Consider the following 14,020-nt stretch of genomic DNA (forward strand, 5'->3'; position numbering starts at 1 on the left):
ATATACAGCTCACATAATACCACCATACAGTGCCAAGATAATACTACCATATACAGCCACATAATACCACCATAGAGTGCCAAGATAATACTGCCATATACAGCCACATAATACCACCATATAGTGTCAAGATAATACTGCCATATACAGCCCACATAATACCACCATATAGTGCCAAGATAATACTGCCATATACAGCCACATAATACCATCATACAGTGCCAAGATAATACTGCCATATACAGCCCACATAATATCACCATACAGTGCCAAGATAATACTGCCATATACAGCCACATAATACCACCATATAGTGCCAAGATAATACTGCCATATACAGCCCACATAATACCACCATATAGTGCCAAGATAATACTGCTATATACAGCCACATAATACCATCATATAGTGCCAAGATAATACTGCCATATACAGCCCACATAATACCACCATATAGTGCCAAGATAATACTGCCATATACAGCCCACATAATACCACCATATAGTGCCAAGATAATACTGCCATATACAGCCACATAATACCATCATACAGTGCCAAAATAATACTGCCATATACAGCCCACATAATATCACCATTTAGTGCCAAGATAATACTGCCATATACAGCCACATAATACCACCATATAGTGCCAAAATAATACTGCCATATACAGCCCACATAATATCACCATATAGTGCCAAGATAATACTGCCATATACAGCCCACATAATACCATCATATAGTGCCAAGATAATACTGCCATATACAGCCCACATAATACCACCATACAGTGCCAAAATAATACTGCCATATACAGCCCACATAATACCATCATATAGTGCCAAGATAATACTGCCATATACAGCTCACATAATACCACCATATAGTGCCAAGATAATACTGCCATATACAGCCTCATAATACCACCATATAGTGCCAAGATAATACTGCCATATACAGCCCACATAATACCACCATACAGTGCCAAGATAATACTGCCATATACAGCCCACATAATATCACCATACAGTGCCAAGATAATACTGCCATATACAGCCACATAATACCACCATACAGTGCCAAGATAATACTGCCATATATAGCCCACATAATACCACCATACAGTGCCAAGATAATACTGCCATATACAGCCACATAATACCACCATATAGTGCCAAGATAATACTGCCATATACAGCCCACATAATACCACCATATAGTGCCAAGATAATACTGCCATATACAGCCCACATAATACCACCATATAGTGCCAAGATAATACTGCCATATACAGCTCACATAATACCACCATATAGTGCCAAGATAATACTGCCATATACAGCCCACATAATACCACCATACAGTGCCAAGATAATACTGCCATATACAGCCACATAATACCACCATATAGTGCCAAGATAATACTGCCATATACAGCCCACATAATACCACCATATAGTGCCAAGATAATACTGCCATATACAGCCCACATAATACCACCATATAGTGCCAAGATAATACTGCCATATACAGCTCACATAATACCACCATATAGTGCCAAGATAATACTGTCATATACAGCCCACATAATACCACCATATAGTGCCAAGATAATACTACCATATACAGCCACATAATATCATCATATAGTGCCAAGATAATACTGCCATATACAGCCCACATAATACCACCATATAGTGCCAAGATAATACTGCCATATACAGCCCACATAATACCACCATATAGTGCCAAGATAATACTGCCATATACAGCTCACATAATACCACCATATAGTGCCAAGATAATACTGCCATATACAGCCACATAATACCATCATACAGTGCCAAAATAATACTGCCATATACAGCCCACATAATATCACCATATAGTGCCAAGATAATACTGCCATATACAGCCACATAATACCACCATATAGTGCCAAAATAATACTGCCATATACAGCCCACATAATACCATCATATAGTGCCAAAATAATACTGCCATATACAGCCCACATAATATCACCATATAGTGCCAAGATAATACTGCCATATACAGCCCACATAATACCACCATATAGTGCCAAGATAATACTGCCATATACAGCCCACATAATACCACCATATAGTGCCAAGATAATACTGCCATATACAGCCTACATAATACCACCATATAGTGCCAAGATAATACTGCCATATACAGCCCACATAATACCACCATACAGTGCCAAAATAATACTGCCATATACAGCCCACATAATACCATCATATAGTGCCAAGATAATACTGCCATATACAGCCACGTAATACCACCATATAGTGCCAAGATAATACTGCCATATACAGCCCACATAATACCACCATATAGTGCCAAGATAATACTGCCATATACAGCTCACATAATACCACCATATAGTGCCAAGATAATACTGCCATATACAGCCACATAATACCACCATACAGTGCCAAGATAATACTGCCATATACAGCCACATAATACCACCATATAGTGGCAAGATAATACTGCCACATACAGCCACATAATACCACCATATAGTGCCAAGATAATACTGCCATATACAGCCCACATAATACCACCATATAGTGCCAAGATAATACCGCCATATACAGCCACATACCACCATATAGTGCCAAGATAATACTGCCATATACAGCCCACATAATACCACCATATAGTGCCAAGATAATACTGCCATATACAGCCACATAATATCATCATACAGTGCCAAGATAATACTGCCATATACAGCCACATAATACCACCATATAGTGGCAAGATAATACTGCCACATACAGCCACATAATACCACCATATAGTGCCAAGATAATACTGCCATATACAGCCCACATAATACCACCATATAGTGCCAAGATAATACCGCCATATACAGCCACATACCACCATATAGTGCCAAGATAATACTGCCATATACAGCCCACATAATACCACCATACAGTGCCAAGATAATACTGCCATATACAGCCACATAATACCACCATATAGTGCCAAGATAATACTGCCATATACAGCTCACATAATACCACCATATAGTGCCAAGATAATACCGCCATATACAGCCACATACCACCATATAGTGCCAAGATAATACTGCCATATACAGCCCACATAATACCACCATATAGTGCCAAGATAATACTGCCATATACAGCCACATAATACCACCATATAGTGCCAAGATAATACTGCCATATACAGCCACATAATACCACCATACAGTGCCAAGATAATACTGCCATATACAGCCACATAATACCACCATACAGTGCCAAGATAATACTGCCATATACAGCCCACATAATACCACCATATAGTGCCAAGATAATACTGCCATATACAGCCACATAATACCATCATATAGTGCCAAGATAATACTGCCATATACAGCCACATAATACCATCATATAGTGCCAAGATAATACTTCTATATACAGCCCACATAATACCACCATATAGTGCCAAGATAATACTGCCATATACAGGCTACATAATACCATCATACAGTGCCAAGATAATACTGCCATATACAGCACACATAATACCACCATATAGTGCCAAGATAATACTGTCATATACAGCCCACATAATACCACCATATAGTGCCAAGATAATACTGCCATATACAGCTCACATAATACCACCATATAGTGCCAAGATAATACTGCCATATACAGCCACATACCACCATATAGTGCCAAGATAATACTGCTATATACAGCCACATAATACCACCATATAGTGCCAAGACAATACTGCCATATACAGCCCACATAATACCATCATATAGTGCCAAGATAATACTGCTATATACAGCCACATAATACCACCATATAGTGCCAAGATAATACTACCATATACAGCCCACATAATACCATCATATAGTGCCAAGATAATACTGCCATATACAGCCACATAATACCACCATATAGTGCCAAGATAATACTACCATATACAGCTACATAATACCATCATACAGTGCCAAGATAATACTGCTATATACAGCCCACATAATACCACCATATAGTGCCAAGATAATACTGCCATATACAGCCCACATAATACCACCATATAGTGCCAAGATAATACTGCCATATACAGCCACATAATACCACCATATAGTGACAAGATAATACTGTCATATACAGCCACATAATACCACCATATAGTGCCAAGATAATACTGCCATATACAGCCCACATAATACCACCATATAGTGCCAAGATAATACTGCCATATACAGCCACATAATACCACCATATAGTGCCAAGATAATACTGCCATATACAGCTCACATAATACCACCATATAGTGCCAAGATAATACTGCCATATACAGCCCACATAATACCACCATATAGTGCCAAGATAATACTACCATATACAGCCACATAATACCACCATATAGTGCCAAGATAATACTGCTATATACAGCCACATAATACCACCATATAGTGCCAAGACAATACTGCCATATACAGCCACATAATACCACCACATAGTGCCAAGATAATACTGTCATATACAGCCCACATAATACCATCATATAGTGCCAAGATAATACTGCTATATACAGCCCACATAATACCACCATATAGTGCCAAGATAATACTACCATATACAGCCCACATAATACCATCATATAGTGCCAAGATAATACTGCCATATACAGCCACATAATACCACCATATAGTGCCAAGATAATACTACCATATACAGCCACATAATACCACCATATAGTGCCAAGATAATACTACCATATACAGCCACATAATACCATCATATAGTGCCAAGATAATACTGCCATATACAGCCACATAATACCACCATATAGTGCCAAGATAATACTGCCATATACAGCCACATAATACCACCATATAGTGCCAAGATAATACAGCCATATACAGCCCACATAATACCACCATATAGAGCCAAGATAATACTGCCATATACAGCCCACATAATACCACCATATAGTGCCAAGATAATTCTGCCATATACAGCCACATAATACCACCATATAGTGCCAAGATAATACTGCCATATACAGCCACATAATACCACCATATAGTGCCAAGATAATACTGCCATATACAGCCCACATAATACCACCATACAGTGCCAAAATAATACTGCCATATACAGCCCACATAATACCACCATATAATGCCAAGATAATACTGCCATATACAGCCACATAATACCACCATATAGTGCCAAAATAATACTGCCATATACAGCCCACATAATACCACCACATAGTGCCAAGATAATACTGTCATATACAGCCACATAATACCACCATATAGTGCCAAGATAATACTGCCATATACAGCCCACATAATACCACAATATAGTGACAAGATAATACTGCCATATACAGCCACATAATACCACCACATAGTGCCAAGATAATACTGTCATATACAGCCACATAATACCACCATATAGTGCCAAGATAATACTGTCATATACAGCCACATAATACCACCACATAGTGCCAAGATAATACTGTCATATACAGCCACATAATACCACCATATAGTGCCAAGATAATACTACCATATACAGCCACATAATACCACCATATAGTGCCAAGATAATACTGCCATATACAGCCACATAATACCACCATATAGTGCCAAGATAATACTGCCATATACAGCCACATAATACCACCATACAGTGCCAAGATAATACTGCCATATACAGCCCACATAATACCACCATATAGTGCCAAGATAATACTGCCATATACAGCCCACATAATACCACCATATAGTGCCAAGATAATACTGCCATATACAGCCCACATAATACCACCATACAGTGCCAAGATAATACTGCCATATACAGCCCACATAATACCACCATATAGTGCCAAGATAATACTGCCATATACAGCCCACATAATACCACAATATAGTGACAAGATAATACTGCCATATACAGCCACATAATACCACCACATAGTGCCAAGATAATACTGTCATATACAGCCACATAATACCACCACATAGTGCCAAGATAATACTGTCATATACAGCCACATAATACCACCACATAGTGCCAAGATAATACTGTCATATACAGCCACATAATACCACCACATAGTGCCAAGATAATACTGTCATATACAGCCACATAATACCACCATATAGTGCCAAGATAATACTACCATATACAGCCCACATAATACCACCATATAGTGCCAAGATAATACTGCCATATACAGCCCACATAATACCACCATATAGTGCCAAGATAATACTGCCATATACAGCCACATAATACCACCATACAGTGCCAAGATAATACTGCCATATACAGCCCACATAATACCACCATATAGTGCCAAGATAATACTGCCATATACAGCCCACATAATACCACAATATAGTGACAAGATAATACTGCCATATACAGCCACATAATACCACCACATAGTGCCAAGATAATACTGCCATATACAGCCCACATAATACCACCACATAGTGCCAAGATAATACTGTCATATACAGCCACATAATACCACCACATAGTGCCAAGATAATACTGTCATATACAGCCACATAATACCACCATATAGTGCCAAGATAATACTGTCATATACAGCCACATAATACCACCATATAGTGCCAAGATAATACTGCCATATACAGCCACATAATACCACCACATAGTGCCAAGATAATACTGTCATATACAGCCACATAATACCACCACATAGTGCCAAGATAATACTGTCATATACAGCCACATAATACCACCACATAGTGCCAAGATAATACTGTCATATACAGCCACATAATACCACCATATAGTGCCAAGATAATACTGCCATATACAGCCCACATAATACCACCATATAGTGCCAAGATAATACAGCCATATACAGCCCACATAATATCACCATATAGTGCCAAGATAATACTGTCATATACAGCCACATAATACCACCACATAGTGCCAAGATAATACTGTCATATACAGCCACATAATACCACCATATAGTGCCAAGATAATACTGCCATATACAGCCACATAATACCACCATACAGTGCCAAGATAATACTGCCATATACAGCCCACATAATACCATCATATAGTGCCAAGATAATACTACCATATACAGCCCACATAATACCACCATATAGTGCCAAGATAATACCACCATATACAGCCCACATAATACCACCATATAGTGCCAAGATAATACTACCATATACAGCCCACATAATACCACCATATAGTGCCAAGATAATACTACCATATACAGCCACATAATACCACCATACAATGATAAATATTACTGGGTGGTTTGAGATTTCCCCTGTTGTTCCTTATAAATAGTGGCCTCGGGCAATTGCCCAGTTTGCCACCCCCTAAAACGGGCGCTGCATCTCCTCCAATATGTAATTAAGATAAAGCTTGAGTCTGGTCATTTGTGTTTCATGAAGTGAAGGTTTGGATGATGAGGTGAGGGCTCCGCTCCTTGTGGTCCTCTCAGAGGTCTTCTCCACTCTGTATAGTATATTCGTAGACTCCGGTCGTATTCTTAGGGCGGTTGTAACACACATGAGACCTGTGCGGCCGCGTGCAGGTGAAACCTCGGTCCCCCGGGGGACAAGCAGCTTATTTTTAGATGTGGGATAAGAAGTCCTAGAGCTCCCCCGAGAGTGGCCAGATGTGCCGGAGAGAGAAGACTGGTGAAGGGGGTCATGGTCCTAGTTGTGGGGGCTCCGACATGTCCTGTAGTATGGAGATGTTATGAACATACTAAGAACATACAAGTGGTGAGCGGTTGTGACCCAATGACCTTAAGGTGACCACAGATGTGACAATTTCCCGTAACGAAGATGTCCTTCTTAAAGGCATTGTCCTCCGTTCCATATCTCCTATAAGGGTGAGACATTCTGCCAATTGTTCCAGGCGGGATCCTATCCGTAACACACGGCGATCACTGATCCGTCTTTGGTCAAATCACCAGCGCATCTATGGCCTCCGTTTAATAGACCCACAGGCGGGACACCATAGAGGCCAACCATACCATTGCCCTGAGACGGGGTGGGGGCTTCTACCAAGCCGTTCAAAGTAGCGGAATAGGGGGCGATTTTCCTGGTCAGGTCCCCATTATCACCTCTAAAATCCCCTCGTCTCCACTTCTTCATGTTCTTCTTTTTGTTTTTTTCCAGTTACCTGAAACCGGATGTGGAGAAGAAGTCCAAGCACAAGACGGCTGTAAAGAAGAAGACGCTGAACCCAGAATTTAATGAGGTACAAAGCCTTAGAGGGGAGTAGGAGATATCTACCGTTTCTTGGTTACCATGGTGGCAGCCATTTTGTGTTTATTTTTCCAGTGTATAAAATGGCTGCCACCACTGTGATTTGTAGCGCGCTCTTATAACGTAATTCTGTCATTATTCAGGAGTTCTTCTATAAAATCGGTCTCCACGAGCTTCAGAAGAGGAGCCTGGAGGTGACCGTGTGGGACTACGACTTGGGAAAGTCCAACGATTTCATAGGTGAGTCTATATAGTCAATATGGCGCGAGTCCTTTCCACGCATCTGATTGGCCAAGGTGTCTGAGAGGTGGAGCCCATGATCTGTGTACATTTGCATCTCATTCGTATACCCCCTGCTCCCCTACTCTTCCTTGACGGTCCTTCCAGACCCCCATCTACTCCTCAACCTCGCATTTGTTCTCTTCCAGGGGGGGTTACGCTTGGCATGAACGCTAAAGGGGAGTGTCTTAAACACTGGATGGAGTGTCTCTCTTCCACCAATCAGAGGGCAGAACACTGGCACACGCTGACCAACGACCTTCCGGGATCCACCTACACCGACTAAGGAACGGTCTCCCGCGAGCGGAGAGATCTTGAGAAGCTGACGGATCACCCACTTGCACGCTCACATCACTAAACGCTTTTCATTGGTGGAAAGTTAACACCATGGTCTCATCCAAGATGGATGCCTGGAAGAGGGATGAATATGTCCGTCTACGCCATAACAAGACGCTACCTGATTATTCTTTCGCTGTTGGTTTTTGGAAAGAAAACCCGACCATACAAAGTGTTATTGTTTTTCTCTGAATGGTGACGATGGCGACGGGCGGGGGCGGGGGAATCTCCTTACCCGCTAAGAAGATGGCGACGGGCGGGGGCATCTCCTTACCCGCTAAGAACAATTGTTGGATGATGTAAATATTGATATCACATCAACACAAATGTATTACAAAATGGTGGCTTTATGATGACCTCATTGTATGGGAATCCGCGATCAACACCGCCGTAAGCCATGCCGCGTACGATCCGGTCCAATCACAGCAGGGATGTCTTCACTTTCTCTAGAGGAAAAAATGGGGTCGGGGGGGGGGATCAACACCCACCAATGCCCTTTCTATATATACCGATAGTTTACACATTCACTGTCTTGGAAGCGGAATACCCCGTTAATTTACCGTGTCTTTATAGAAACCAGTGGAGGCCGCCATTTTGTAAGTTAAAGAGTTATGGTACTAGTGACGTCTGGCGAACGAGAGGCCTAAAGTTGCAGAATTCAATTTGTGAAGGTCCCAAAATGGCAAAATCCATTCTAGGACTGTCACAAGATGGAAGAAACCAGCGTGACTCTCACAAAATGGCGGAATCTGAAGCTTGACTCTCACAAAATGGCGGAATCTACCGGGGGGTGAGTCCCAAAGTATAATAATGACATCAAATAATATTATCCATGGACATTCGGGGACCCCTCCCCCTCCTGACTCGCCTGCTCATTCCTCCGCATCGTCTTTTGAGCGGATTAGACCGCGCCTCATCTCTCGTTATCTGGTAATTGGATTTAATTATGGCTCGCTGTTGTCGGGTCACATGACGGCTGAGCGCTGCTAATCTGTAAGTGATCCGCCGGCTTCTGTCGGGCTGAGGCCATCAGATGGGGAACGCACCGGAAAGCATGAAATCTGATCTAACAAAACGTGTCGCTGTTGCCCGTAGCAACGAATAAGAACAGGTTTGAAAATGAAAGCTGTAAACTGATTGGTTGCCCCTGGCAACACGGCCATGTTCTGTCAGATCCGTGTTCGTGCGCGGACTCAGCGTCTGCTGCGCTCTGGACCTAATGCTCATTTTTTAATAAGATTACGCCCGCACACCACCAGAAAAGTCGCGCACCATTAACCCTTAAAGCCTATACGATCAAACCTTCAGTGACACGTAAAAAAAAGATAACGTAGGAATTGGCGACAAACGCGACACACTGACGTAGTGTGTGCCGTGTAACATTGCGTTCGCTGCTATTTACGTTCGTATTACCGCAAACATCCTTCGCAATTTTCCCCTTTCCCGTTATTTATGATTCCCACGGGTCGCTAAGAATTCCGGCGAACAATCAGCAATGGGAAGCCTCATTCCAGTAATCCGGCGCCTTGGCGGCCATGTTTGAGTGGATCGAGTTTTGACATTTTCAGTTCGCATAGACAACATATCCGATCAGAAATGATAGATCGGCCGAATTCCCGTCCTTCTAAATCCGTTTGACTGCGCCAATTTGGCGCCGGATAAAACTTAACTATGCAGGAGTAGACGCAGCCATATAACCCAGGGCACATCCGTTGTGAACGTCCGGGCGCACACACGGTAAACGCCTCCATGATTATCGACTGGTGAATCGGGCGACTATGGCGGATCAATTCGCTCCTCTCTAGTTTTCATACAAAGAATTTTAATGACATGGTGGAAGGGGCAGCGGCGTGCTGGAATTTATAAGGACCACATCCCAGGGACTGGCTCTGGTCAAGACGACGCTTACGCCTGATTGCTAGAGAAAATGGCGCATATTTTTAATGATGTTATAATTATGCCACATCCCATAAAAGATGGCGGCTCATGACAGACTGGGCCTTGTATATCCTAACTGATGCAGATACAAAATGGAGGTAACCATGGTTGCTATGAGCAGCACCTCCATAGCAACCAATCAGATACCGGCTTTCTTTTTTATCCAAAGCTAGAAAATAAAAGAAGCGATCTGATTGGTTTTTACACATTAGGCCCGTCAACCACTACGAGATCAGGGCGCGGTACGAGATTGCGAGGAAGTGCGTCTGGCGATATAACCGGTCTGTACACAGCGCACGACAGCGCACACATCACTCTGGGCTATGCACATTTAACACTTTCACTATTTGCACGCTTTTGTTTTTTTTTCTTCAATGTTTTGTGATTTCTCGTTTTGTACGTTGGGGGAAGGGACGTGTGTGATCTGTTTTGTATAACGGGTGGGGGGAGGGGACAGTCAGTGCTCGATCTTCGCACGCCGGCACTGCGATTATGCAAAATTGTGTCTTTTGTAACTTTATTAAATACTCTTTTTGTTTGAGTTTTTAACAAGTGACGTCGGCGATGTGGGAGGAGTTAGAGGTAGAACGTGCGCCGGTTTGTGAACCCGTCTCGGGATGGTTTGTAAATAGATCAACACGTGGCATGAAATCTACCAGGGCGGGGTACGTCATGGTCGGGACTTCCTATGTCATGACGACAGCACCTGACGCCGCGCCGCCATGTTCTGTATAATGGGGTCACATGACACAGGCATTTCTGAGGCATCACTGGTGGCCAGATCTTAGGACCACCGATCAGGGGGTGTCAGTGACCCCCACCCCATACACCGCTGCCACGAGCTCTAGGGCCATATAGAGGGGCTCAGCGGTGCGTCCTCTGAATGTAACGATGGGGGCTCCATCACTATCAATGAGGGCGCCAGGACTACGTTTGGTGGAGTTAAAGGGGATCTGTACTCAAATAATGAGACGTTCTAATATCACATTTTCCTCTATTTCGCTTTTGTGCTTGCTCTGGGGTTGCCATGGTAACATTAAGCAGACTTTTGTACATAAACTTCCTGTCATGTGATTTCCACTCAAAAGAACACATACATGGGGGGGTCACATGACAGGAAGTCTATGTACAGAAGTCTGGTAATGCTACCACGGCAACCCCAGAGCAAGCGCGAAATCTACATGGCTGCCGCCGAGAAAAACTGAAGGAGGTGAAGATTACAAAGTCTCATCATTTTCTATTAAAGGAACAGCTCCCCTTTCTGTAATAAAGTGGAGTGAATTATCTCGGGCAGCTCGTCCCGGCCCCGCGCTGTAGCGAGGGGCGTCAGACGTCACCGCGAAGCCCTAGACTGAGGGTAAATCATGGCGTGTGGACGGAGCGGAGAATTCTGTCTCGTGGTGAACGTTTTGATGGGGGCGATACGACGGTTCATCTTCCTGCCACTTTGGGGTTTCCACTGGCGTAAAATTCCGTCTTTGGTTTGGGTCCCCTCACGGCTGGGGTCACATGGGGTGCGCCAGCGATGCCTCCTATAGTTCAAAGTTCAAAGTTTTCTGTCAGAAACCACGCGGTGTTGCGTTTTGCGTCTTTTCACATTGAAGTCTCTAAAACGCCAGAAGTGGATCAGGGGAACCAGAGGGCGGCCGTCCAGCATGGGGGGGGGGGGGGACGGGACGACTAATCCTCCTTTATTCTACGTGTAACCTCCGGGTTTTATATTGAACAAAACTGGAACGGCGCCCCAAGTGAACCCGACCGGCGCCCCACGTGAACCCGGCCTTAGAGATTTACAGTGATGGCGCTGTATTGTAGAAAAGGACTCTGTCCCGCTGCGGCGAGGCCATGGGCGGACGTCCCCGACACGCGGCCGGTCTAGATTCGGGTGTAAAGGACAAGTCTCCGGGTACGGCCAATATCATGGCGCTGGGCGGCACGTGATTGATTGTGCTTTGTGTCGTGTGTGTCAGGATCGGGGTGCGCTGGAGGCGGAGCTCCCTGTATTTGCATGTCGCAGCCTCCTGATAACTGCACTCAATAAAGGCAAAAAATCCTGCTCCCGAGTCTGCGTCTCGTTCTTAATTCAATGAATTGCTTTTGTTTATGATGCGATCGTTTGTCCAGTCTGGTCTATGGTCAGTACTTTGCTACAATGTATCATTCATGTTCAGCTCACAGAGGATTGTCTAGACTGGATACAATTGTAACGAACCTTCAGCTGTGAGAAGTATTAGGTCAGACTCTGAATATAACGAGTATGTTCCCCTGTACTGACAGCAAGCAGAGATCTTAAGTGTATCAGAATTATTTTTCCGTTATACAATGAGACTGAACCGGCGACACCAACCCAATAATTCCTGATTTGGTGCCATGAAAGTATTGTGCTTCTCTTAGTCTGCCCACTACTGGTCAGAGGTGAATACTGCACAATGCGTGGAGTCCGCACGCTCATTATCATCCGCCACAGACATCAATGAGAGGAATCCAAACGTCAGGCGGCAGCAGCAACAAACCTTCCAGGTGCAGCGGTCCCTGGGACTATAGAAAGCTCTGGAAATATTGTAAGTCCTCGTACATGCAGCCTGCGTTTCTATGTAGCAGGGAGCAAGATCTCAGAAGCCCCCATAATACAGTCACTCCCAAAGAGTGGGATCAAAGCATCAATGAGGTCTGCAGGGAAGCACAAGCAGCAGCTAGAAGGCGTGACGCAGTCTCTGATGCTGCGGATGATGGGGATTCCCGGAGGACAATGTGACGCAAGAGCCAGAACGTGTGAAGTAATTAAAGGGGTTGTCCAGAATCAGAAAAAAGAGCCGACTTCTTCTCCAGAAACAGCACCACTCTTGTCTAAGGGCGATGTATGAATGGGATTGAGCTGCAATACCAGACACAACCATGGACACGAGTGGCGCTATTTCTGGAAAATAAAAGCAATTCTTATTTCTACTCCTGGACGACGTGTCCACATTGTGTACCTTAAAGGGGATGTCTTGTGTAGATTATTAGGACACATGGACATCATAGAGGGGGAGGGGTCCCCTGCTCGGGACCCCCTCCATGACCTAGAAGGGAAAGCTGCTCTAAATGGCCGCCACGTCACATTTCCCTTGCAACTAAATACCTGGCCGGCTGCGGCTTCCCCGGCAA

The 14,020-nt window shown here is 43.5% G+C and overlaps 1 protein-coding gene across 1 annotated transcript; it reads left to right on the forward strand.

Annotated features, from left to right (window-relative positions):
• Positions 1-7,509: 7,509 nt before the first annotated feature.
• Positions 7,510-12,921, forward strand: LOC142697904 (double C2-like domain-containing protein beta). The gene is made up of 4 exons (XM_075847708.1): positions 7,510-7,514; positions 8,231-8,312; positions 8,464-8,560; positions 8,749-12,921. The coding sequence occupies exons 1-4, from the start codon at positions 7,510-7,512 to the stop codon at positions 8,883-8,885; spliced, it is 321 nt and encodes a 106-aa protein (XP_075703823.1). The 3' UTR covers positions 8,886-12,921.
• Positions 12,922-14,020: the final 1,099 nt, after the last annotated feature.

Source organism: Rhinoderma darwinii (genome assembly GCF_050947455.1).
Source record: "Rhinoderma darwinii isolate aRhiDar2 chromosome 6 unlocalized genomic scaffold, aRhiDar2.hap1 SUPER_6_unloc_1, whole genome shotgun sequence".
NCBI lineage: Eukaryota > Metazoa > Chordata > Amphibia > Anura > Rhinodermatidae > Rhinoderma > Rhinoderma darwinii.